Source organism: Crassostrea angulata, chromosome 2 (assembly GCF_025612915.1).
Source record: "Crassostrea angulata isolate pt1a10 chromosome 2, ASM2561291v2, whole genome shotgun sequence".
NCBI lineage: Eukaryota > Metazoa > Mollusca > Bivalvia > Ostreida > Ostreidae > Magallana > Magallana angulata.
The window spans coordinates 34,553,120-34,579,424 of NC_069112.1; the positions used below are offsets into that span (position 1 = coordinate 34,553,120).

Sequence of the window (26,305 nt, forward strand, 5' to 3'; positions counted from 1 at the left end):
AACATATCCTAAAATTAATTCGGATTATGTGATAAAATGACATCGCGCCTATATCAAAAGAGTTATCGCTAAAAGAGTTACTTCCCCGTTTGGGATCACTTGTGCGTTTGAAATGTGTATTGATTTGAGAGGACTTCTAGATTGAGAAATTAAATGCAAAAGTTCAAGTGCAAGACGGCTATAGATATTATTAAACTTGGTATGATTTTCTTCCCTTTGACGAGTTCTTTATAAAAACTGATGCTCATTTTTTGAGAGATGGAGGTTTACTTTGTAATTGTAATGAAAATATACAAAAATGCACTATTTTAGGAACAAGTAGCCAGTTTTTAAAGAAATTTACATAACTAGTAAACTTTACAACTGAATGAGCATTGATTTCTATGATGTGTGGATAATTTTTTGAATATGTTGCCATATTACTTACTCTTAAATATCTTTTCCTTGCCCTTGAACTTTTTTTCTCATTTAAGCATTGACGATTTTTGTCTAAAAGACGCCCACGTGACCCTAAAAAGTCACGTGACCGACAAATTTAGACATGGTCAAGTAAAGGAGACCAATATCTTTACAATAACACCCAAAACAGTTTAGAACTATTCAATATGCAGAAATAAATAGACAAAAGCAAAACGACATCCTTTTACTGCTGTTTAAAAGCAAAATGTTGCCTTAACTGTCCTGCGGATGCATTATATTTTGCAACCTCGGCATGTATAAGTCGGGGAAGGTGTACTATTAAATACAAATAAGAGAGTTATCTTCGATAGAAACAAATTTGTGATATAAATAGTGAATATAATGAGGAATCATACGGTTTATTTTGATATAATTTCATTTAAAATTATACCCCGATTTTTCAAACAAATAAAAACGTAGTTGCATGTTATAAGTCAATTAATTTTACGTAGAAGTAAATCACGGGGTGAATATTCAGTGCAGATTAACATCATACAGAATTAACCATCCAGAACATTGTCTTGTGTATTATTAAAGGGGCATGGTCACAATTTTGATCAAAAATTATTTTCCCGATTTTAATGTTTACAATGCTTCAGTGAGGCATTTTCAATAGGCAACCAAAATTTAAGTGTCATTCGTTGAGTTAAAAGCGAGTTACAGAGCTTACAATTCTTTGCAATGTAAACAAAGCGTTTGTCTACATTTTGAAAGTTGAAGTGAAAACTTCAGTTTTAGACCGAAAATGAATGTGGAAAACTTTAAGATTTGTTTATTCATGCTTGAATTGAATAAGAAGATGGAAAAATTAGCTTGAAAAAGAACTTTTACTGGGATATTGAACTAATGTAACAAAAGCAGGGCACGAGCCTTGTTTACATGACAAAGAATTATGAGTCCTCTATCTTCCTTAAAACTTCACACTGAACTTCCAATTTCATATGGTCATTCGAAATGCATTCCTAAAGCATTGTACATAATAAAAACAGAAAATTAGAATTTGACCAAAATCGGGACCAGGCCTCTTTAAGGATCATGTCTATATGAATCAATGATGATTTGCAAAAGTCGATAGTGTACAAGTTCTACATGCTGTAAAAAATGCCTGAAACAGTTTTGTTCTTTAATTTAGGCTTGACTAGTGGACCTTTAATTTTAGAATAATTAAGTTAGGCTAATAGCGTCAATGATGTATTCCGCCAATATGATATTTTCCTAAAAATTCCTATAGTAAATGTACCTGTACTTTGAGATGACCCCTAAATAGAACCAGACCACAGGGGCCAAGCCCGTTTTAACATTTATTTTAATGTAACCATAAATAAACAAAGGGGTCGAACTCTGACCCAGATAAAAATCTACCAGATAAACAAGAGGCCCATGGGCCACATCGCTCACCTGAACAGCAGTTCCTTGTAACATTACATTTCGAAGCATATGCTTTTTCTATTTTAAACATTGAACCCCTTTCTGGGAACCCAGTATTGGTCCGAGGTTTATGGTTGGCTTGAACAACATATATAGTAACATAGGAATGAAAATGTGTAGCACTGCGGCGGGACTGCACGTACACAGCCTGAAAAACTGAACATAGAAGAGTTCCAATTCATAAGGAATAACTCTCAGACTGTACAGAACATCAAGAAAGATAACTCTTGGTTCCACTACATTAGAGTTTACACAATTTGAGGATCATTACATAGTAATCTCACAAACTGTAGCATTATAGTTCTCGAGAAAAACTTTTTAAAAACATTTTCAAAATATCTTTCTATGTTAAACTTTGAACCCCTCTTGGGGCCACAGTATTAGTCCAGTGCTAAAGCTTTAATTATTTGGAATCTACATTATTTAAGGATGCTTGCATAGTAATCTCACAAGCTGAAGCATTATAGTTCCCTAGAAAAAGATTTTTCAACATTTTCCCTCTATATATTTCTATGCTAAACTTTGAACACCTCTTGGGGCCCAGTATAAGATTGAGGTCACAGCTTTTATATTTTCGAAACTACACTATTTGAGGATGCTTACGTAGTTATCTGACAAATTGATGCATTGTAGTTCTCGAGAAGAAGATTTTTAAACATTTTCCATATTTACTTCTACATTTAACTTTAAACCCATCTTGGGTCCCCAGTATTAGTCAAGGTGTCACTATTTTAAAACTGTCGAACCTTCATTATCCAAGGTTGTATGCATGATAGTAATCTCACAAATTGAAGCATCGTAGTTCTCGAGAAGAAGATTTTTTTTTACATGTTACCTTTATATTTCCAATATAAACTTTGACCCCCTCTTGGGGCCCCAGTATTGGTCCAGGGGTCACGATTTTACCAATTAGGAATCTACATAAACCAAGGATGCATGCATAGAAATTCCACAAACTATAACATTGTAGTTCTTGAGAAGATAATTTCATTGTAGTTCTTGAGAAGATAATTTTTAAACGTTTCCTTTATGTTTTTTAAAATGTTTAAATTTTGAACCCCTCTTGGTGCCCAATCAATTGTCCGGGAGTTACGATTTTTACAAATTAGAATCTACATGACTGAAGGATGTACATATATGCATAGTATTATCCCAAACAGTTGCATTATAGTTCTTGAGAACAAGATTTTAAAACATTTTCCTATATATGTTGAAATATAAACCCCTCCTGGAGCCACACTTTTTGTTCGGGGGTCACGATTTTTACAATTTAGAATCTTCACTACATAAACAACCTTTTGTGTAAATATTGGCATTTCTGGTGCAGTGGTTCTTGAGAAGAAGATTTTTAAAACATTTTCCTGTGTATTTCTATGTAAAACTTTGAACCCCGCCTGGGGCTGCAGTTTTGGTCCGAAGGTCACGATTTCTACAATTTAGACTCTGCATTATACCTATCAAAGGCCAGGACGCCCACAAAGGCCTAGAGCTGACATTTTCTTTAAAATAGGTATCATTAATTTTAATTTCTGTACCAATAATCGTATATCAAATAATATCATACGAATAATTAAATATTTTGTGTAACTATATTCGTTCATATCATAGTATTTATTGCCAAGCAGACAACATGCAAATACATATAAGACGTGCGTTCATCAACAAGATTTCACAATAGCCCTCGCCATGCAACGGGACACATCCGTCCTCGACCAGGGATCCCCCGAGATAGAGATCCGTGCACGCGCTGTCTGAGTTATATCGTACGTACTATAAGTCCATAAATACCACAACATGCAACTATATTTTTATATGCAATTTTAACATCACCATGTGATTGTTTACTCAGTATATTTCCTTATAAAATACGTAGTGATGCATTTGTAATACAATGAATCATAACTCATCATGGTTACAAAAATCGACGAAATTTCAAAGTTCAAAAATAAATTATCTTCTTACTGCTTTAAACACTCTTTAAGCAAATTTTACGGGTTCATCATTTGTATACGAGGGAAACACATTAACAGTGTTTTCCTAATTATAATAAAACATACTTTTTTTAAATATAATTCCCGTGCGAAACAAGATTATCTATGGTATGGTTGTTTATAAATAAATCCACACCACGTGCGTTGATCTGCCGTATCTATAATGCCCAACCAAAACTAGCTGCAATATTGCAACAAAATCACAAGATAAATTTATCGCTTACATTTATTTTGGAGACCGTGCCCGATAACAAATCAATTTACATATTAATGTTTATTTTTATCGGGCACGGTATCCAAATTAAATTTAAGCGATAAACAAAAATAATATTTAGTGAATTTTTACACCTTATCGTATTTTATATAGGTTTTTTTTTGTATCGTGTTTTTTTTTGGGGTGCACAATTGAGTTGAATAAATAGAACAAAAGTCATGAAAACATTTTTCCTATGTATTTCTATGTTAAACTTTGAACCCCGCCTGGGGCCCAAGTTTTGGTCTGGGGGTCAGGATTTTTACAATTTAGAATCTTCACTATATATACAAGCTTTTGTATAAACATTGGCATTTCTGGTGCAGTGGTTCTTGAGAAGAAGATTTTTAAAACATTTTCCTATGCATTTCAATGTTAAACTTTGAACCCCGCCTGGGGCCCAGTTTTGGTCCGAGGGTCACGATTTTTAAAATTTAGAATGTTCACTGTATATTCAAGCTTTTGTGTAAACATTGGCATTTCTGGTGCAGTGGTTCTTGAGAAGAAGATTTTTTAAACATTTTGCAGTTACATTGACTTCTGACAGGGCCAGCCATTTTGGTGTCTTCGTGAAAGACTGATTCTGATTGGATCATCAGGAATAGTAACCAATGAAATTGAGTTGAACATTTTCTTTCACAATGGCCGGTCTGGTCAGAAGTTGATGTGGCAACAGAATAAAAGTTAAGTTTGGAGAGTATAAAAGGAATTTTATCGGAATTTAAGGATGTAAGTAGCGTGCGTTTGATGTGAGATTTTAAGAGATTAGTGCGAATGTTTCTCGACTTGTTGCAATACTGCTGTTGTCATAGGCAAAATGCCATCGTGAGCCCTGGACCGGTAAATGTCCGAGTATGGCGACTTCGAGAGAATAATGACGTATATCTCCGCTTTTTTAAGACCCATCAACTTGAAATTCGGCATGAGTGTTTCTTATTCATTACTTTTCTGAAAAAACATGCATATTGTAAGTGTTGTGAAAAATAACTGATTTATTAGGCCTTTAAAGCGAGCTGGTAGTTTTTTATCTGGGTCAGAGTTCGACCCCGTTCTTTATTTATGGTTACATTGAATTAATGTTAAAACGGGTTTGGCCCCTGTGAACCAGACAGTCGATTTTCTTGCAACTTCGCAGATAAACTAGAGTTGGTGTAAATTACATATGGTAAAAAATAAAGAATTTTATTATACCGTAAATAAAATAAATTAACTTTACTTATTTTACAACAATTGATCAGCAAGTTCTACACTTTATGTTAATATCTCTCGTTGGCACGGATGTTAGCGCGAGGGGGTCATTGATGTGGGAAGAAGCCAGAGTACCCAAGGAGGACCTATGTGTCCAAGCAGACGACCGTCAACCCTATCACATATAACCACTGTCGATCACCGGGATCAAACTCGGGTCGCAGTAGTCAAAAGCGAGTATATTGTCAACTACGCTACTAAGACAACACAAACTATTCTATTGATCTATTTTTGATGTTTACTTATTTTGTTTTATTTGAAAAGCTCCTTTTGTTCAGCATTAGAGCTGATGGCGTAAGTAGATCAACGTTACCTTATTTCAGTCTACTCAGTATATACAACAGATGATAAAATGTTAAAAATAAACAAATCAATGAAAATCAAAACTTAAGGTTATGGTCCATACCCCACTAGATAAATAAAATGCGTACAAAATTTTTTCATATTTTTCAAGCGTGTATCTGAGGATATGTTCTTATCAAATTTTAACCTGTTGGCTGGTCAATCGGTATTATAAAAGCTATGGCCGTTGCTAAATATAGAACCGATTGCGGAAAATGGCGCTTTTCATATAGAATATAAGCCTAAGCCTGAAATTTGACTTTCACAAAATCATTTTTGACTTATATCCCATGTAAAATAAAGGAATTATTATTTCAAAACAACAAAAATTATGTTACACTTGCATATTATTCAAAACAAAGATAAATCTGCATATAAATTAGATAAAATGAATAAATTTTCAAAGAGAATTAAGGCTCTTATAATTTAATTTACGTACAGAATTCTCTAAAATTTTGATATCATTGACACCTTAACGTCCTTAATCAATTGGAAAGAAAATTACCAAAGGGACCGGCCTTTTCAGGATCAGAATTTACATATTTTTAGTAAAATTTTGTTGATCGAAAGCAATTTAACGAAGCTAACAATGGGTTAACAGTTGATCACTTGCTATTTCTTTCTACCCATAATTCATTCTACTTCCTTTAAATAAAGACAAAAAAAAAAGATTTTGCATTGATATTTCAATATGTCTGAATTAAAAGAAATATTATTAACATAATGATATGTTGGACATTTTTTTTTTATTTCAAGTGTTCCGTCCTAAAGTGTCTGCAATTTTCCACACCCTCTTTTGTTGTCCACATAACACACCCCTGCGAATGTTATTGTCATTTAAATGTTAGACCATGTGGTTTTATTTGACCCTTTCAGTTTCGCAGTAAAAATCGTGCCGCGTGTTTATAGTCTATTTAATAGAATCTAGGTACTTGTTGTCAAATATAAATTCTAGAGGTATATTGATTTTAAACTTTATCTTCATTATCCACTCTACACGTGTTTGAACACGAACGAAAACTCTGTTCTGAATATCATCGTTTAATTTAAACAACCGCTATGTGGTGAAATAAGACATACTTAAGAAATAAACAACGTTATTTAGTGAACATGGCGTTATGAATAGCAATTGCTCTGCTGACATATTCCATGATGCGCGTTAGTAGTAAAATACATGTAGATCCTGTATAGATAATTCCATTTCCCCCATTGGATATTCTTATGATGATTATCAAGTCGCTTTTGTAACAGGATTATTTTACAGTAATATCACATGTTGAGTATTGCAGTTTTCAAAAAGATCATAAACAATTGTTTTCATATGAAAAATAATCCTACACTCAGCTATGTTAAGGGCGTCCATAGGGATATTTATCACATAAAATGTTAGCCTTTGAACAATCTTGGTATTCTACTCCAAAAAATTGTTAAACAAAGTGATATTTTAACGATTTAACGATTATACAAATTAAATAATTTGTTATCGCATGAGCAATTTTTGAGTCTCTTGGGAATACCCTGTCACGTGATACTACTAAAAATAGATGAACCAGGAATAATACGAAAAAGTGCAAGGGCATAACATAAACAAATATAGTTATTTCTGTTTCTAACTTGTAAAATGAACCTTCAATATTTCGAATAGTGCTGGAAGCTTAAAATATTCAAATAAGAACAATTATAACATTCAATGTAAACAGTAAATGAGCAGCAATTTACTAGGATTTCCCGCAGTTAACGCTTATTTATATGAAATGCGTAGCGACTTCATACAGCTCCCAGCACTTTTTGATATAGTAGGGATACAATGGTAAGACATGGAAATGTTTGATATATTTGATCATGTATGCCCTTGCACTACTGCATTTTATCTGATCCATTTCACTTTCAGCGTCATTTGCGTGAAATTAAAACGCAACACTGACTAAGATCACGATTTTAATTTTTATTCTTAAAATAATTGAACGCTGTGAATTTCACTAAAATAATGTTAAAATGTTGTCTCTGTTCACACCACTCATCATTACAAAATTGCTGAAACTGGAAAATTGGAAAAAAAATTTCATCAGTTGCCTCTATTAAGGGGGGGGGGGGTGTAAGTGTTGAGTTTGTAGTTTACACATTTATGTTTCATAATAATTTATGTTACTATGCTGGTGAATAAATTCTTTTAATGTATAATCAGGTTTACTTGTAATCATAATTGATTTTTAGTACTAATTAAAGAAAGCAAGAAGAAGCAATATGTCAATATCATCAAGAATTTATTTTAATAATCAACTTTACATAAACTATAGAGATTGCTTTTCTGTGACAAACTGTTCAACAAGACAAGTGTTTTCTGATTTTTAGTATTATTCAGTCATTATGTGGAATTTATGGAAATTGACAATTCTTCTTACACACTACATGTTCTTCTCTTCTGTCTTTTTGATATTAGGAGGTAGTCCAGTTGATAAGAAAACCAATACCTGAAATGATGAATATATATGAATTTCAAATTTCATTTCAATAGATATCGATGCAAATTATTATAAGAGGTTACATTAGTATCATTATCAATATGATATTAAAAAACAACAAACTATACATGAGTTGAAGTTAGTACGTAAAAGAAATATTTATATAGTACTTACTTTTTATCAACATCCCAAGAAGTGTTTTCAGTAGACCTTCTACTGCCTAAGTAACCGTGAAAATGAATAATGTGTCATAATTAGCAAGCTATTGTGTTAAAGATAACATGAAAATGACACATTACTCTATTAATGGGCATATTAATGGCGGTTTCGATTTCAGTGATATTATAACAGGCATAATCAAATGTTTATTCTTTAAAATTTGTGGAAATTCAGTTTGAACACACTTTAATTTTGTCTTAAATAAAATTAATTATACATTTCGATTTACTTAAACAACATAACAATCTTGTCTATATTCATTCCAGATCCTCACAGTAATTTTTGTAGTGCTAGCACATACAGTGTTTGGCCATGGACTTTTTATTGTGTACTTTGAACATGGAGGAAATGCGATCTAATATTATCGCGATATGAGACCAGTAAAAAACTACAATGAGCCTTAATGCTCTTTATGATCAAAACTAGCGAAACGGAGAACAATTACTTTGCCTGACTGATCACAGCTACAAGCGCTGATGTGACGTAGTCAGCCTCGACACATCATCAGACGACTTAGGAATTTCATGATTTCGCGAGATATAAAGGATAATTTATGATTTTATTTCAGATCACCTTACTTGAACCATTCAAACCCAATAATTAATCATATTCATTTTGGTAGATGTTTGTTAATTACCGAAATACCCATATCTCGTAAAATCTCATGAATAAGGGGCGGGGCTTGTGCAAATTTTTCGAAATCACACGTGGTAAAATTCTTAGCATAAATCTTTGAACACAATTTTGAATTTACCTTATCTGAGGATTCTTCCATATCAGTTTAAGATTTTCTGGCTGATTAGTTTAAGAGAAGAAGATTTTTAAAGGTTTATCCTATATAATCCACTGTTAAAGTTTGACCCCACTTTGTGGCTATACCCTACTCCCCGGGATCATGATTATAACAACCTTGAATCTACCTACCTGAGGATGCTTCCATCCAAATCTCAGCTTTTCTGGCTGATTAGATTCTGAAAAGTTGAATTTTAATGAAATTTAAGTAGGATGGACAATGTACTTATACAATAATTTTTCTATCAATTTTGTATCATCGTGTACCCTGCATCCAGCATTTCATCCTATTTTATTATGTGCAATAATATCCTAGGTATAAAAATTACATTTTCTTCCTTAAATATCCAGATAGCCACCAGAACAGCCCAGTGCTGTATCCCTGTGAAACTAAACTGTATAACCGAAATCAATGCACGTTATATAACTAAAGCTGCTGCTTCCATAAAGATTTTTGAAAGAAGTAATGGAAACTTATTTGCGTGCTTAAAAACAGTGACAACCGAAATCAATGCACGTTATATAACTAAAGCTGCTGCTTCCATAAAGATTTTTGAAAGAAGTAATGAAAACTTATTTGCGTGCTTAAAAACAGTGACATCATGTTTAAATTTAGTTGGTTTTATTATTAAAGACCATCTGTGAAGAGGTATAGAACTGTTTATTTGCATCAAATTATGAAATATTAAGTAGCAAATACATGAAATTCTCTATTTAGCAAAGATCACATGAAGTTGCATGCATACATGCAAGTTTATTTATACTCAATACAATGGCTTAGAAAGTCAATGTCGTGTCATATAGGTTTCAATTATTCTGTGCGAGGCATTTATACACACTGATCACGTTGAAAGATATGTCTTTTCACGTAGCATTATGAAATGTACATTGTATTACAGGGGCCAAGCCTGTTTTAACATGAATTTCAATGTGACTTTAAATAAATAAGGGGTCGAAGTCTGATCCAGATAAAAAAAAAACTACCAGCTCGCTTCAATTCAGAATTTCAAGTTAACAGATCTTAAAATAGCAGAGATATACGTCATTATTCTCTCGAAGTCGCCAGTTTATTTTACCTCGGACATTTACCGGTCCAAGGCTCCCGGTGGGTTTTTGCCTATGACAACAAAAGCATTCCGACAAGTGAAGAAGCATTCATAATTTTTAATAAAAAAAAAATTATATCAAACGCACGCTACTTGCATGCTCAAACTTCGATAAAATTCCTTAAATACTTTCTAAACTGAACTTTTATTCTGCAACCACATCGACTTCAGACAAGGCCGGCGATTTTGACGTCTCCGATAAAGACTGATTCTGATTAGACGATCGGGAACATTAACCAAAGAAATTGAGTTTACCATTAGCTTTCTTTATTAATGGTTACATGGAATTTATGTTAAAACGGTCTTGGTCCCTGTGTATTACATATACTGTAGAAACAGAAATATTCGTTGGGGATTTAATTTTGTTATTTTCGTTGGCAGTATATATCAACAAAATTAAATCCATGACGAATTTTGAACCAAAACAAAAAGATTACGATATAACGGAATTGGAGGCCAACAGAATTTTATTTGGTTAAAAACAACGAAATTTTGACACAACAAAAATATGTGCTTCTACAGTATTCAAATCCTGCGAATGGTAAATGAATGGAATTTTATCTTTTGTAAAATATAAAAAATTGTATTTAAGTTTTGATTTTCATTGATTTGTATATTTTTTAACATTTTATCATATGTTGTATATACTGAATACACTGAAGTATAAGCTAATGTTAATCTACTAAAATCGTCATCAGCTCTAGTGCTGACCCAAAAGGAGCTTTTCAAATAAAGCAAAATAAGTAGACATAAAAAAATAGATCAATAGAATAAATTGTGGGGTCTAAGTAGCGTAGTGGACAATGCACTCGCTTTTGACCACTGCGACCCGAGTTTGATCCCCGTGATCGGCAGTGGTTGTATTTGAAAGGGTTTGGTGGTCGCCCGCTTGGACACGTGGGTTTTCTCCAGGTACTCCGGCTTCTTTCCACACCAATGACCCCCTCGCGCTAACATCCGTTCCAACGAGAGATGTTATTATAAAGTGTAAAACTTGCTTATCAATCGTTGTAAAATAAATAAAGTTCAGGTTTTGTTTATATTTACGGTGCACTTTTAACCGGATGTTGACTGAACAAGGGTTGGATTCGTCCATCCAATAAAAATTTAACTTCAGACTCAAAAGAATTAAATTGTATAGCCTGTCGGTGTTAGTATGCATCAAATGGATTTAAGAAGGCCGATTTTTGTTTTTTGGTGGAAAAACTAAGTATAACAAAATTCTTTATTTTTTAACCATATGTATTTAACACCAACTCTAGTTTATTTGCAAAGTTTCGAAAAAATCCACCGTCTAGTTTTATTAAGGGGTCATCTCAAAGAACTGGTGCAATTACTATAGGAATGTATAGGAAATGATCATATCTGCGGAATACATCATTGACACAATTAGCCTAACGTAATTATTCTGTAATTAAAGGTCCACTAGTCAAGCTTTTATTAAAGGAGAAAACTGTTTCAGGCATTTTTATACAGCGTGTAGAACTGGTACACTATCGATTTTTGCAAATCATCATTGATCCATATGCTCCTTATTAATACACAAGACAATGTTCTGGAAGGTCAGTTCTGAATGGTGTTAATCTGGGCTGAATACTCAGCCCTTGAATCATTTCAATGTAGAATTAATTGATTTAAAAATGCAACTACGTCTCTACCTGTTTGAAAAATAGGGGTATAATTTTAAATTAAATTAAGTCAAAATAGACCGCATGATTCCTCATTATATTCATTATAAATATTAGAAAATGGTTTCTCTAGCAGATAACTCTCTTATTTGTCTTGAATTGTTCACCTTTCCCGACTTATACATGTCGAGGTTGCAAAATAGAATGCATCTTTTATTTCAAGGATTTTACTGATAAATGAAATTATTGCTCAAAGATAAAAAAACAAAAATCCTGAAAAATGTTACACACTCTGCAGCATGAACCCCGATTCAAACTTATTTACATATGTTTCCTTATAAACGTGTCAAATACAACCCCCCCCCCCCCCCCCACACACACACACACACACAAAAAATGAATAATCGAAATGAATACAAGAAAACACAACGGTTGGCACTTATTTATTTATTATTTATTTATTGGCTGTAATGCTTTTACAAGAAAAACAGTGGCTCCAAAATTGATCAGTTTCTCAATAATGGTTTCGATAGTGTCACTGCGTTCTGAAATACAACGTGAAAAACAATTTAAATGACACGTTAAGACATACTTGTAATACTATTTCTGTAAGGAATTTATGATGTCGTGTTGATAACTTGTATTAGGTAATGGTTGACAAGAAAAACTTCCAAAATTAAACAACTGTTCTGATTATATTTCGATAAAAAGATGGAAGAGATTTTCAAAAACAGATATGAGCTACTAATTAAATTCAAAAAGGCAAACACAAAGAATGTATCGAACAATGTTCTAGCAAGTTGGTTCTGTCATGACTTACTTGAATGAGTTAGTTCATATTATTCTTTTAAAATCATTTAGATGAAAATAATACAAATTTTTCTCTCATTCAATGCGTACATTTTGTTTTTATTGAGTAATGAAATATATTTGTGTATTTATTCGTCTATTTTGGTATCGATGCAGCACTGAACAGTAATAAAATATTTAACTCAAAATAACAAAAAAGACGCCAAAGAGCTATACATGTCTTTATTGAAATAGGTTAATTCCTTAACAATTTGATAAATTTTGAATTCCCTGCAATAAAAATGTTTTGTAATTACTTTCAGTAAATTTGGCCCGAAGTCATTCAATTTAAAAACAAAAAGGTAAGAGACAGTCGGACGGACGGAAAACAAGTGGTCAGAATAGTACTTAAGCCTCCGGTTAGGTGAGCTAACAATTGAAAAGTTATCTAGATTTAAAGAATCCAATCCATAATAGCCCAAAATTTACTGAATCTGGATGTATAGCTTGCATGTATGGGCTTAATACGCAGTATAATTTGACATAATTTTCATGTTTAAGTATCTGTATGTAAAGGCGGAATGCGTTCTAATAAATGACCTTTTCCTGTTCTTGAAGAGTTGTCCACCTTCCTTTTAATCTGTTTAAATTAATTCTAAATAAATATTTTCAATGATTTTTGTTTTTCTAATGATTAAATACATACTTCCATCAAAGCATTTATTCATATTCTTAGTGTTTATCTTAAAAATTTTGCTTCTCCCATAGACTGCAACGAAATTTTACTAATTACGTACTTATTACTGCTTAGTTAATAACTAATTTATTTCAGTAAATTCTTCTTTTACTCAAAAATGTATTTCATTTGATGGATATTCAAGGTTTAAAAAAAACTCGGTCCTAATATGGATAGGATGCCATTTAAGAAATAATGAAAATAAATATATACTTTACACCACTGCTACAACCGTTTTCTGTTTCCTTCTTCTTCTCTCCTAAATGATGCTTGTCCGTCCACCCCACTTTTGCCAGACTTGCTATATAAATGGTCACATACTTCAAATTATAATTTTTTTTTATATATTTAAAATAGTTCAATACCAGTACCTTTGAATGAAATGAATCAATTAATGCACGTTTTTTTTTTTTGAGTGAGATAATATTAATAATTAATTACATGTTTTTTTTAATGATAAAATAAATTGCTTACAATGTATTACTCCATACATACCGAAACCTGGTAGCTAGTCCGCGTTTGAACAGTCCATGTTTCTTTACAAAAGCCTGCAATATATACGGAACAATAATATAGTAACTTTATGTTAATTATACATATTCTTAATTTCAATATCTTGAAAAACACAGCACTGATTTCACACTAACTAAAACAGCCAAGCAAGTCAACATGTGGCGAAAAGATTAGTTTCGCCCGATGCAAGTTTTTCGTTCGTACCGAACGTGGTTCCGTATATGAAATGTTGATAAGGACCAACGAAATGAAAAGAAAGAGGAAGAGCTTCATCTAAAATTAAAAAACAAAAGTTAACCTATATATTTCATTATACTTAAACTGACAGAATATTTTAAAAAATGTAGTCTTTTAGATAAACACTCATGTATCGATCATGGAAAAAAATCCAAATACTTATTAATACTACGCAAAGACCGATGGATGTTTCTTAAATGTCTCTTCTTTTATAGAGTGGGTCTGTGTTCTATATTTTTGTCATAGTCTACATAAGGTATCATGGCAAGTAAACAAATTTTAGTTATCAAATTCTTGGAGGGATGACCAACTATATATTGAATTATCATTTTGTATTCAAACAATTGAACGTTTTCGAAAAAAAAAACAAGGCCGTAAATTCGCGGCCAAAGTCGCATATAGTGAATAAATAACTTTGTTGTGAATAAAATGATTCAGTTGTTACAGTACCGGACATTAAGTAAAGTAACAAGGCTATGTGGGTTTTTCGTTTGATACCACCAGAACGGAAGTCAATACTTTGTTCATTATCATTTGTAAAAGTATTTAAAACTTGAGATATAAGTTGTTAGAAAATGTGCCTTTGCTAACAAACGCGAACGCTAACGCCTGTTTCCCGCCTACATTTTACATCTAAAAATTTAAAAATTTTGTCAGATGTTCAAAAACTGAGTTATATACTAAAAAGTATAAATCAATTCCTTATTGATTTATATGAGAATAAAAATTGGATTTAAATTAATTTTTAACGAGAGTTTTCCGTGTGGGAGGGGAGGGGAGGGGAGGGGGGGGGGTGTCTAAAAACTTCTTCATTGAGTTCGGTCTCTATGAGTTAGGAAAATGTTTTTTAGCGGTCGATACGGATCGGAATTCTTGTATAATAGCATTATCAAATAAATTTAACTGAAGAAAATAACTTGAAATGGTATTTGTTAATAAAACTATATAGTCATTTGCGCTGTCTATTCCGCCATCATTTTTTTTTAGAATTTGTATAAATCAGACATGAATGGTTGATAAAAAAAACCTTTTGCATATGTGAAATATTCTATTATCATAATGCCTTAAATACCCTGTGAAAAGTAAAATGGCATAGCATGTACTTTTCATATTACATATCTAAATATAGATCTGTTTGAAGTTGCAAACAATGCGATTCCAACCAGACATTTAATTTTTTTTTAATGTTTCAAAAGAACCAACATTCATCTGATTTGTTTCATGTTTGTATTGAAAGGTCATCTGTATCAGTATTACATCTGGATATCGCATTGTGATATTATCAAAATCGCTTAAAAATAAAGACATTGTACGAGGGTTGTTAGAAAAGTTTGCGGACAAGGTGAATTACGGCAAAATTACTGTGTACTTTGTAAGATGGCGTATGTTTAGTTAAATGGCCGTAAAATAAAATTAATTTTGCTAAAAGAAATCATATGAATTTAAGTTTTGTTAAAAGATACAGCGGTTATTACTTTGCAAGAATTAAATTTACGAACCACCATTTCAGATGTCCACGACGTCAGGTGACGTCAAACAACTGTATGTAAAACCTGTTACTCTTCTTCAAAGTAACCACCATTCAGTTCCAAACACTTTTCAAGTCATTTAAACCATTTATAACAACCACGTTCATACAATATTTTGTAAAGTTTTTGTATAATGTGTTTTGTAGCATATGGTACATAAGTTAAGTCCAAAAATCTCAGTTTCGACTTTAGATTAAGGAGGTTGGCACCTGATATTACAGACCCTGAAACGTGCTACTACACCAGCTGCACGGTACGGTTCGCTTTATGAACGGTACGGTTCGTTTTGTGAACTGTACGGTTCGCTTTGTGAACGGTACGGTACGCTTTGTGAACGGTACGGTTCGCTTCTTGCGCGGTACGCTTTGCTAAAAATAGCTGCACGCTTTGTGAACGGTTTGCGCGCTTTATTAATGAGGTAGGCGTGGCCTGAACGCTTTGATTTTTCTCTATATAATTTCGTTTATTTTTTACCCGATCTACTTCAGCAAGGTGGTAATTATGACATATGATAATGAAATTTTTGGTTAATTTATAAGATATTTTACAAATGTATTTCAATGTACTTAAAATCAAAACTTCCATCCGTTCCCCTGTTTTTAATACGTTTCGTGAAACGTGTACTTAGTGACAACCGGGAAGCGGGGGTAATTTGTATTTTGATAAGTCTGTTATTATTAGTATTTAATTTTAGATAAATCATTAAGATAGATTAAAAGAACTGTTTGACTTTAATCCGATATATTTTTGTTAATTCAGCGAGCTGTCGATAATTTTACAAAGCATCTTAAGTTTTTATTTCTATACATGTACTTGAATTGAAGTCATTAAATATTTCTTATCCATTTAAAATTGCTATAAAAATTGCCCCGACTTTATTCCGATATTTCTTAATTTTCCTTAATCGTTGTCTTGATTCTCGGCTAGTTGTTATTTTTACAAGCATCTTTCTTCTTCTTTATTCATAATTCGTATGATCATTCTTTATTGCGTACTACTGTACATAGTACTATTGCCGATCAAATTCCCTTAGTGAATAGACGATGTAAAATTACACGCAGTTAATGATAAGATAAACAATGAATTTCAGATAAGAGATCTTGAAATCAACTGTTATATAGCTTTTTGAATAATGACACGAATTTCTATTCATTTAAATAATTTCTATTCATTTAAATACTGATTCTAAGATTTTCTGCACTTGTGCGTATACACAGATCATACCTACATGTATCCCGTCATCGCTTCTCTTATCTAAACTAAGATTGCGTGTATAGTCAAAATATGACTATTAGTTTTTGTTTTTCCGTTAAAATATACATGTACATTTTTCTTACGATATGTACGCAACTGTACAAGTCAAAAGCATTTAATGGCGATATGTATCATTCTGTTGAACAAGTGTCCTCTCTTCACTGTATGCATGCGATTTACAGATGATGACTAACCTGTTTATATTTTATTTACGTTTTTACACACAGACTTGTAGAAAACAGGTCACGGAAAAATACCCGGTAATCAACAAATGAATGTTTAAAGTGATAAATATATTATGAATTTATCTAGTAACAAAAATAATATGACAGCGAGGGAAAAAGACTCTGATCGCCAGTACATGAGTTATGTAATTATGAAGTCGGAAGGAAATTATTGTTGAATAATTTCAAATAGAACACTCTTTTTAATAGGGATTTAAGAAAACATAAAACAAAAAAGTTTTCATTCAATAATTTTCTTCTAGCCATATAGGAGGAGCCAGGTAGCACGCGGCACATGGCGTGATCTGTACTGATTGACAGGCGAAGCACGTGGAGTCCTGAGATAAAATCCCGCTCAAATGACCAACTATAGAAACCTAAAGCGAAATAATATAGTTCAGAGATAAAACTTTAAAGCTGCTTTGTCCGATTTTTTTGTAATTACAGTATCAATTTTTTTCCCATACAAATCATTTATCTTAGAAAGTTATGGACTTTCTCCTATTTACACCAGCAGAATCAGTCTCCTTTCGAAGTTAGAAATATTCAAAGTAAATAAAAATAATTTCTCTTTGGGCAAATGAAAAAACAAACCAAAATGCATCACAGGAATGTTTAGAAAAGGAAACCGCTTGGTTTCGTCCCCCAAATGATTGGGGTTATTCAACCCGCATGCTATGCATCGATTGTAAAGAAAGCAGACTTTGGAGATATTAGCGAACAAAACGTACACATGTTTATTTGTCTGATCATTTCGACCTTTATTTAAAGCGATGTCAAAGTCATAATACAACAATACCCTTCTCGTCGTCAGGGGTGAAATTTAACATGAGGCGAAATAACGCGGTACCTTTTAATGTCGTTTGTTTTGTTAGCAAATTTTGTACGTATTTTTCTTCATTGAAATTTGGCATAAATGACGGGTAAAACTACTGCAATGTCTATTATAATACATATACTAAGCATAGCCATCGTTTATAGCGTGCATAAAATTTGATATAAAATCGGGCCAAGCAGCTTTAATCTAAGTAATATAATCAACACAGAAGTTTCTCTCTCTCTCTCTCTCTCTCTCTCTGAGAGTGTATGTAATTCTGTGCAAACTATTTGGAATTATTAGATTTTTATTTGTATGAATTTAATTCATTTATTTTAGACTCATTGTTTTCGCAACGATTTCAACACAATCACTAAAAGTTTGTACAGTAGACGATGTATTCAGGTTGATCTCGACGGTTAAAATTTTGACGTTATTTCACATCACACATATTAGATTGAAAATAAATTTAAAAAGAGCTGTGTCTACATCTACTTGCAAAATGTTAAAATCCCATTCAACTATTTACAATATAATTAATCAGTTTATTGGTACATTAATGTACCCGGTAAATGATATTTTATTGCAAGTTAATATTTGTGAAAATCCCGCATGTATAGAGTCGCTGAATTGTTCTATGGATCCACGCGCCGATAGTTTTCCGTGTAGTTGTTTGTGTACATACCTACAGACAGTTCTTTTGTTAAAAGCCACGAAACAAACAAAGTAGAATGTAAGATATATTCAGACTATACACACGAGAGGTTGTAATGAGTTACCAAACAGGTGTCCGTGGAAAGGTGTGAATACCGGCATCTCGTGTACACCTAAGTAGTATAAGCCCCCCCGCTGGGCGGTTCAACTGAGTGCACTTTTTATGCAAATGAGGTGTTGAACCGCCCAGCGAGGGCGGCTGGTAATCTAGCTTCTTGGTTTTCAAGCTAATAATGCTATAGTAAGCTAATAATGCTAAGCTATAGTAAGCATAATTTCATGGCATTTTTTATTGAGTAAAATTCTTCTTGTAAAAACACGTCCGCTCTCTATGAAGTCACCGAGAATTATGACGTTATAACGTTAGGCGCCTTTCTAGAACAATCTGAGGATGACGTAACGTTATTGTTCTTGACGTAGCACGCGACGTTATAGAATGTTCTAGACAGTTCTTAACGTTTATTATGTACTTTAACGTTATTCTCTTATCATTTGAATCAAGTGCATCATGCCGCTCACATCGCTTAGAAGAAATCTTCTCCTCCAACATCGCCGCTTGAAAGAATATCAGTTGAAGCAGAAAAGGATTCGACTTTTGAAAAGAAATGAAGAATTGCTCCGACATTTGCGCTTATATAGAAAAAACCTACTGCGACTACGGGAATTGGCTAAAAAAGCAGAGAAGTATTATCAGATCAAGTTGGATCGCGGACGACACTCTAGGAAATTCAAAGTGCAGGAGAATGTATACAATGTGAATTTTAAGCCTTTACCCGAGAAAGACCATTCTCCTTTTGTCCGGAATGTATTGGATGCCATGTTGAACGAAGTCAAGAGTGAAATGAACTGCCGTCCGAACGACTATCTGCGGTTGAACATACGACACCCTTCTTTGGACTCCGACATATGGTATGAATTTACTCAAAGCAAGCATCTCGACGCCCGGGGGATACTAGAAAAAATTAAAGGTGTGCAGCAATCCAAGAGAGATTTCACCATGACCGACGGAGCTATACAATTCGAATTTTTTCATGTACAGTATCCCGAAGGAAGTGGCGGAAATAAGAAAAAACATCTGCTCCTCAACAAGGAGAATTTCAAAAAGGGTAAAAAATCTATTGTGAGCATTCAAAATACGGATTCTTTGTGTTTACCGCGAGCAATCGTGGTCGCTCGATTGCACAGTAAAAAACCTCAGGATCCCGTAGCTCTGGAAGTCTGGGGAAAACAATGGACTCGAATGATGAAAGGTGACTGTAGAAGTGTAGATCAGAAAAAACAGGCTCTAGAGCTCATGGAACTTGCCGGATGTGATCCCGAGTTACCCTGTGGCCCTATAGAGTGGAGGAAGTTACAGCAGGTATTGTGCCCTGAATTTCGACTAAAGATCTTTCAATTTGAAACTAACACGCGCGCACTGAAATTAAAACCAATCTACAAGGGTCACGGCAACGGGAAATGTCTGAACGTGTTGCTAGATCGAGGGCATTACGATACCATACTTTCCATGCCCGGAGTCAGCGAACACAAATATTACTGTGATTATTGCGATGTTGGATATAGCCACATCGAAGAGCATCGTACCAAGTGCCCTCATCGCTGCTCATTTTGTTTGGGCGACACTCCCTGTCCCCCCGAAGGCTTAAGCATCGAATGTTCCGAGTGTCACGGATTTTTTAAGAGCATGGGGTGTTACCAGAGACATTTAGAACCTACCAACTCTAAGACCAACACTTCAGTGTGTCATTTAATGGATCGATGCCAGCACTGTCAGACCTGGATGACCAAAAAATTATTAGCTAACCACAAGTGCAAAGGACAAAAACAATGTAAGATCTGTAAGAAAATTGTAGAGAGCGATCACCAGTGTTACGTGCAAAAGAAGCCCGAGAAGAAAAAGGACAAATTACAGCTGTACATTTATTTCGATTTCGAGTGCACTCAAGAGCATGGAATTCATTCCCCTAACTTGTGTGTGGCTCATCGGGTGTGTCAACATTGTGACCATTTACCTGTGGATGAAGCCTGTACGCACTGTCAGAGTTTAGGCCCCCGTCAACACGTGTTTCAAGGACCGGATACCTTAAAGGAGTTCGTAGATTGGCTATTGAAATCTGAATGTCAGAACAAAACCACCCATTTAGTGCACGATGGGGCCATCGTCATTGCTCACAATTTTAAGGGATACGATGGACAATTTATCTTGAACTATATCGTTCACAAAGCTTGCATCAAACCCTCGGTCATCATGAATGGAAGTAAGATCTTGTCCATGAACATTTGTGACATAAAATTCATCGATTCCTACAACTACTTACCTTTTGCACTCGCAAAGATGCCTTCTGCTTTTGGGTTACAAGAACTGAAAAAAAGGTATTTCCCTCATTTTTTCAACACGGAGCAGAACCAGGATTACTTGGGAGTCTATCCACCCCCCGCTTACTACAACCCAGACGACATGAGCACCGCGGGGCGTAAAGATTTTTATGCCTGGTACGAACAGCAACGAGGAAAAGTGTTTAACTTCCGAGAAGAATTCCTAGCCTATTGTATTTCGGATGTGGACATTTTAAGGCGCTGTTGTGCAAAGTTTAGAGCTACCATACAGTCTCAGGTTCGCGTGAATCCCTTTCAGGAAGCTCTCACTTTTGCCAGCACTGCCAATTTAGCTTACCGGCGGAGTTTCATGTCAGATCAAACCATTGCCATCATTCCCAATCTGGGTTACCATCCTGCTCGCCAGTATTCCATCAAAGCCTGCCGTTGGTTGGCCTGGATGGGTCGTCGATGTTCTATACGACATGCTAAAAACGGAGGTGAGGTTCGACTGGAAAATTACACCGTGGACGGTTACGATGAGAACACGCAGACAGTGTATGAATTCCATGGATGCTATTGGCATGGCTGTCCCACCTGTTATCCAGATCGAACCACAGACATTCATCCTCACCATCCAGACAGGACTTACGCCACGGTCTACGAGCAGACCCTCCGTCGAGAACAAGAGTTAAGGGATAAAGGATATAAAGTCATTAGTATATGGGAACACGAATTTGACAGTCAATTAAAAAACCAAGAGGAGTTACAGAACTTTGTACAAGAATTAGACTTTCAAGACCCCTTGAATCCCAGGGACAGCTTGTATGGAGGCCGGACCAATGCCATTCGTTTGTTCTGTACAGAGGGAGATATGCGCTATGTAGATGTCTGTTCTCTGTATCCTTACGTGCTAAAGTACAGGCCTTTTCCTGTGGGACACCCCGAAGTCCTAAGTGATAATTTCGGAGACTTGAGAGCCTATTTTGGATTGATTAAATGCCGCGTTTTACCCCCACGCGGTCTCTATCATCCCGTCTTGCCTTATCGTTCCGGAGGAAAATTACTATTTCCCCTATGTCGGACATGTGCCGAACAACGACAGAGTCTGGAACCGGAGTACCAATGTTTGCATTCTGAATCTGAACGCTGTCTCACTGGAACCTGGGTAAGCACTGAACTCCATAAAGCGATGGACATGGGATATCGAATTGAGCGCATTTACGAAATCTGGCATTTTCCTCAAACTAGTAACACCTTGTTCAAAGCCTACATAGACACCTTTTTGAAAATAAAACAAGAAGCTTCAGGATTTCCCCCCGAATGTGAGAGCGAAGAGGAAAAACGGAGCTACATTCTTGACATTTTTGAAAGAGAAGGTATCATGTTAGATCCCTCTCAAATCGAGAAAAACCCCGTCAAAAGAACGATTGCCAAACTGTTTTTGAACTGTCTGTGGGGAAAATTCGCTCAGAGAATTCAACTACCTAAATCTCGTTATTTGACCGAAGAAGAAGAATTACAACAGCTGTTACAGGACTGCAGTCTAGAGGTCAAAGGGATAGAACTCTTGGAAAACTCTGAAGATCCCAACTTGGACATGATTTTAGTCAATTACCAAGAGAAACGGGAATTTCTGGAAGAATGTCCCTTCGGTAACGTGGTATTGGCTTGTTTTACCACGGCTCATGCTCGCCTGCATCTCTACGAAACCTTAGAACAACTGGGGGAACGTGTGCTATACTTTGATACCGACAGTATCATCTACCAACACGAGGAGGGTAAATTCAATCCTGAAATTATCAACAGTTTAGGTGGCTGGACCGACGAACTGGATGGAGATCGGATAGTAAAATTCATGTCTGGAGGACCTAAAAATTATGCCTACATCACCGAGAGCGGTAAATCTGTGTGTAAAGTGAAAGGATTGACTCTGAATTACAGAGCCTCAACCATAGTGTCTCCCGAAGCCCTTGAAAAAATGTTAAAAGAAGAAATCGATATCATCAATGTGACTTATCCCAAGTATATTCATAGAACCCGCCAACATACTGTCCAGACGCTACCGCTTACCAAACAATACAGGATTGTGTATGATAAACGCCAGAGGATATCTGACTACCGAACCCTACCCTATGGATTTTGACCAATTTTGAATTTGATGCATTTTATTGTTGAATGATCCTGTATATAACATTGATTTTTTTACCTATTATCAAACTCTTGTATCAAATAAATTGAATGATTTTCTCAAAATCTTGTCATTCTTTAACATGTACTCCTACGATACACTAGCCCCTTTTCAATTGAAACACGAATTTACTATGGTAGTAGCAGGTCCTTCCAAGTCGGGGAAAACTGAATTTGTTAAAAAACTGGTGGAAAATACTCATTGGATCACCCCATACCCCGAGAAAATCGTTTGGTGTTATCGAGAATGGCAATCTGCTTACGAATCTTTACAAGACAGAGTCAAGTTTATACGCAATATTCCCGAGGACGATGAGAAATTAGTGGCGGATCTCAATACTCGACACCTTTTAATATTTGATGATATGATGGGAGGTAAAGCGATCGAGTCAATAGTCGATTGGTTTACACGGAAAGCTCATCATAGGAATACTAGTGTCATTTACATTACTCAGAATGTATTTGATCGAGCAGCTCAGCATCGCACTATTAGTTTAAATGCTCATTATTTAGTCTTGTTTAAAAATCCCCGAGACAAGTCTCAAATTGTGGTGTTGAGTAGACAATTAGACATGCCTCATTTAATGTCTGCCTATCAAGATGCTACTCGCCAACCCCACGGGTACCTCATTGTAGATTTAAGCCCTCAGACTCCTGATGAATTACGACTGAGGAGTCAATTGTTTGAGACCCTAACAGTTTACATGGCTAGAGTATAAATACAAGAGTTTGAATGTTTTCCTATTCAGTTGAAATCATGACTGGAAAGAAGTTACTACGTACATTAAGACGCTTACAACATGAACGGGATCCAGAGAAACGAACAGAAATCATCGAGTTGGGGCGAAAAGCCTTAATGAAATGGTTTTTGGCTGGAGCTAAAAATTTATTGAAAGGAGTCATTCCTATCAATAAGCAGACCCAACGTTTCATCGATAAACATCGAGAGGATTTAAGTGTCATTGCCAATAAAAAAGTCAATGATGATAACAGGATTAAAGCCATTCTGAAACGTGGTGGAGCTGGATTTGTTGGAGGAGTCATTATTCGCCATTTATTGAAATGGAACCTGGCTAAGGCTAGAACAGCTAAACCCAAAAAACGACGACTTAAGAGTGTAGTGATCAATCCCAAGGCTCCTAAAACTAGAAAGCTCCCCCAGTGGATGGTTGACATAGGAAAATCGGCTTCAAGTAAAAAGAAAGCTCCCAGGAAAAAGAAATCTCCCAAGAAAGGCAAAAAGAAATCACAGAAACTGATTGTTAAACTTCCTAAAAAAAACAATAAGCAGATTCCGTTGACCCAACTTCCCCCCAATACCACATTAGCCATGTTGAAACAAGGTCAAAAGAAAATGGCTCGAGCCATGACTGGACCTATAGGGAGTCAGAGAACTCCCGATATTCAACCTAGTGTGTTTCCTGGTATTAAGGTTCCTGTTCATCATATTCCGAGATCCTCCTCGTTGTTTACAAAAGTGGCAGGTTTTAGTCCTTTACAAGATCCCGATAAGAAAAACCAGAAGGGGAAATATCAATGTCGATATTGTCCTGCAGAGTTTAGAGTGAAGAAAAATAGAGATCAACACGAGAGAACCACTCACTTGGGTTATGCCCCTGCCTAGAGGAGAGTATAAAAACCCTTACAGACTGAATCTAGTTATCATTTTGTACAAAGATGGGTACAAGCCAGAAGAAAAAGAACAAAGTGTGCTGTTGTAAATCTAGACTGAAACCTCATTTACCCATATTGCAGTTATTATCAACGCCACATTATTCACCAAAGTTAAAGAAAGAGGTGTTAAAGCACTGTTCTAATGACTGTATCTATAAAATTTGTGAAATCGTGTACAACCTCTTAAAAGGCAACGTTCTACTGAACTCCTCTCAGAAGAAAAAACTCGCTCCTCAGAAACACATCTTGAGGCGACTGGTTCAACCCCAGTCCATACAGAAACGCAGACGAACTTTAATACTGAATCAAAAAGGGGGCGTTTTCCCAGTCATTCCCATGCTTCTCAGTTTACTCCTTTGAAATTATGAGTCGCAAGATGGTGTTAGTTCCTGAAGCCATGTTACTGGAATTGAAAGGAAAATTACCTAAATCTCCTGAATTTCAAGCCACCATTGGATTAGGACACCAGTTAGATCAGATTCAAGGGAGAGAAGATTTGAACCCTGAAGAAAAAGTGGCTCTCTATGGACATCAATTACACCGTTATCGGAATTATTTACAACAAGCCCGTGATCAGGGGAAGGAAAGGACATTTACAACACCATTACCTAAAACACAGAAAAATAAAGAGGCAAACAAAGATGTTGATATTGCTGCTGCTCCTGCTCCTGTTGCTGATGCTGCTGATCCAGGTTCCTCAGAACTGGAAGAACAAGTGATTAAAAGTGTTAGCAACAAAATGCAAAAGAAAGCAGGACTTCTCTTAGATCATCTCAAGAAAACTAAAGTCTTGAAATGGAATTCCGATGGAGAAATCAGATATCGAGGAAAACTCATACCCCAATCTAATATCATTGATCTAGTAACTAATACGATGAAAACTAGATCTCGCAAAGGAATCAGCCCTCCTATTGGAACAGACCAGTTTGCTCAAGCCTTAAAAGAAACCAATGTCCCAACAGATTACCTACCTAATCCAGACATTATAAAAGCCATGCAGAGACCAGGAAAAATCAGTACCCCTATGTCCATTCTAGCTGACAAAGAGTCTGATGATAATGATGACGATACGGGGTTTCAGGAACCTTCGACTTTTAGCACACCGCAAGCTTCTCCTTTTCTTCTAACTCCAAAGAGAACCAGAAAAAGAGACAACATCCTCCTAGATTGGAATATATTAAAAAAGAAATGAAGAAAAAGAAAAAGGTTTTACAAACCATTCTACAAGAGATTTATTACAATCCTAAGACTGGATATGGAGGAGTACAATCTTTATACCGGCAAGTGCGTGCAAGGGGACATCTTTTATCTATTGCTGAGATTAGAAAATGGTTGAAAGAGCAAGAGACTTATACTTTACATAAACCCATTCGCCGCAAATTCA

At 35.0% G+C, this 26,305-nt stretch overlaps 1 protein-coding gene across 1 annotated transcript; it reads left to right on the forward strand.

Annotated features, from left to right (window-relative positions):
- The first annotated feature begins 19,249 nt into the window (after positions 1 to 19,249).
- On the forward strand, positions 19,250 to 23,203 carry LOC128174246 (uncharacterized). Its single transcript, XM_052839842.1, has one exon. It carries the CDS (start codon positions 19,250 to 19,252, stop codon positions 23,201 to 23,203), a length of 3,954 nt encoding a protein of 1,317 aa, XP_052695802.1.
- Positions 23,204 to 26,305: the final 3,102 nt, after the last annotated feature.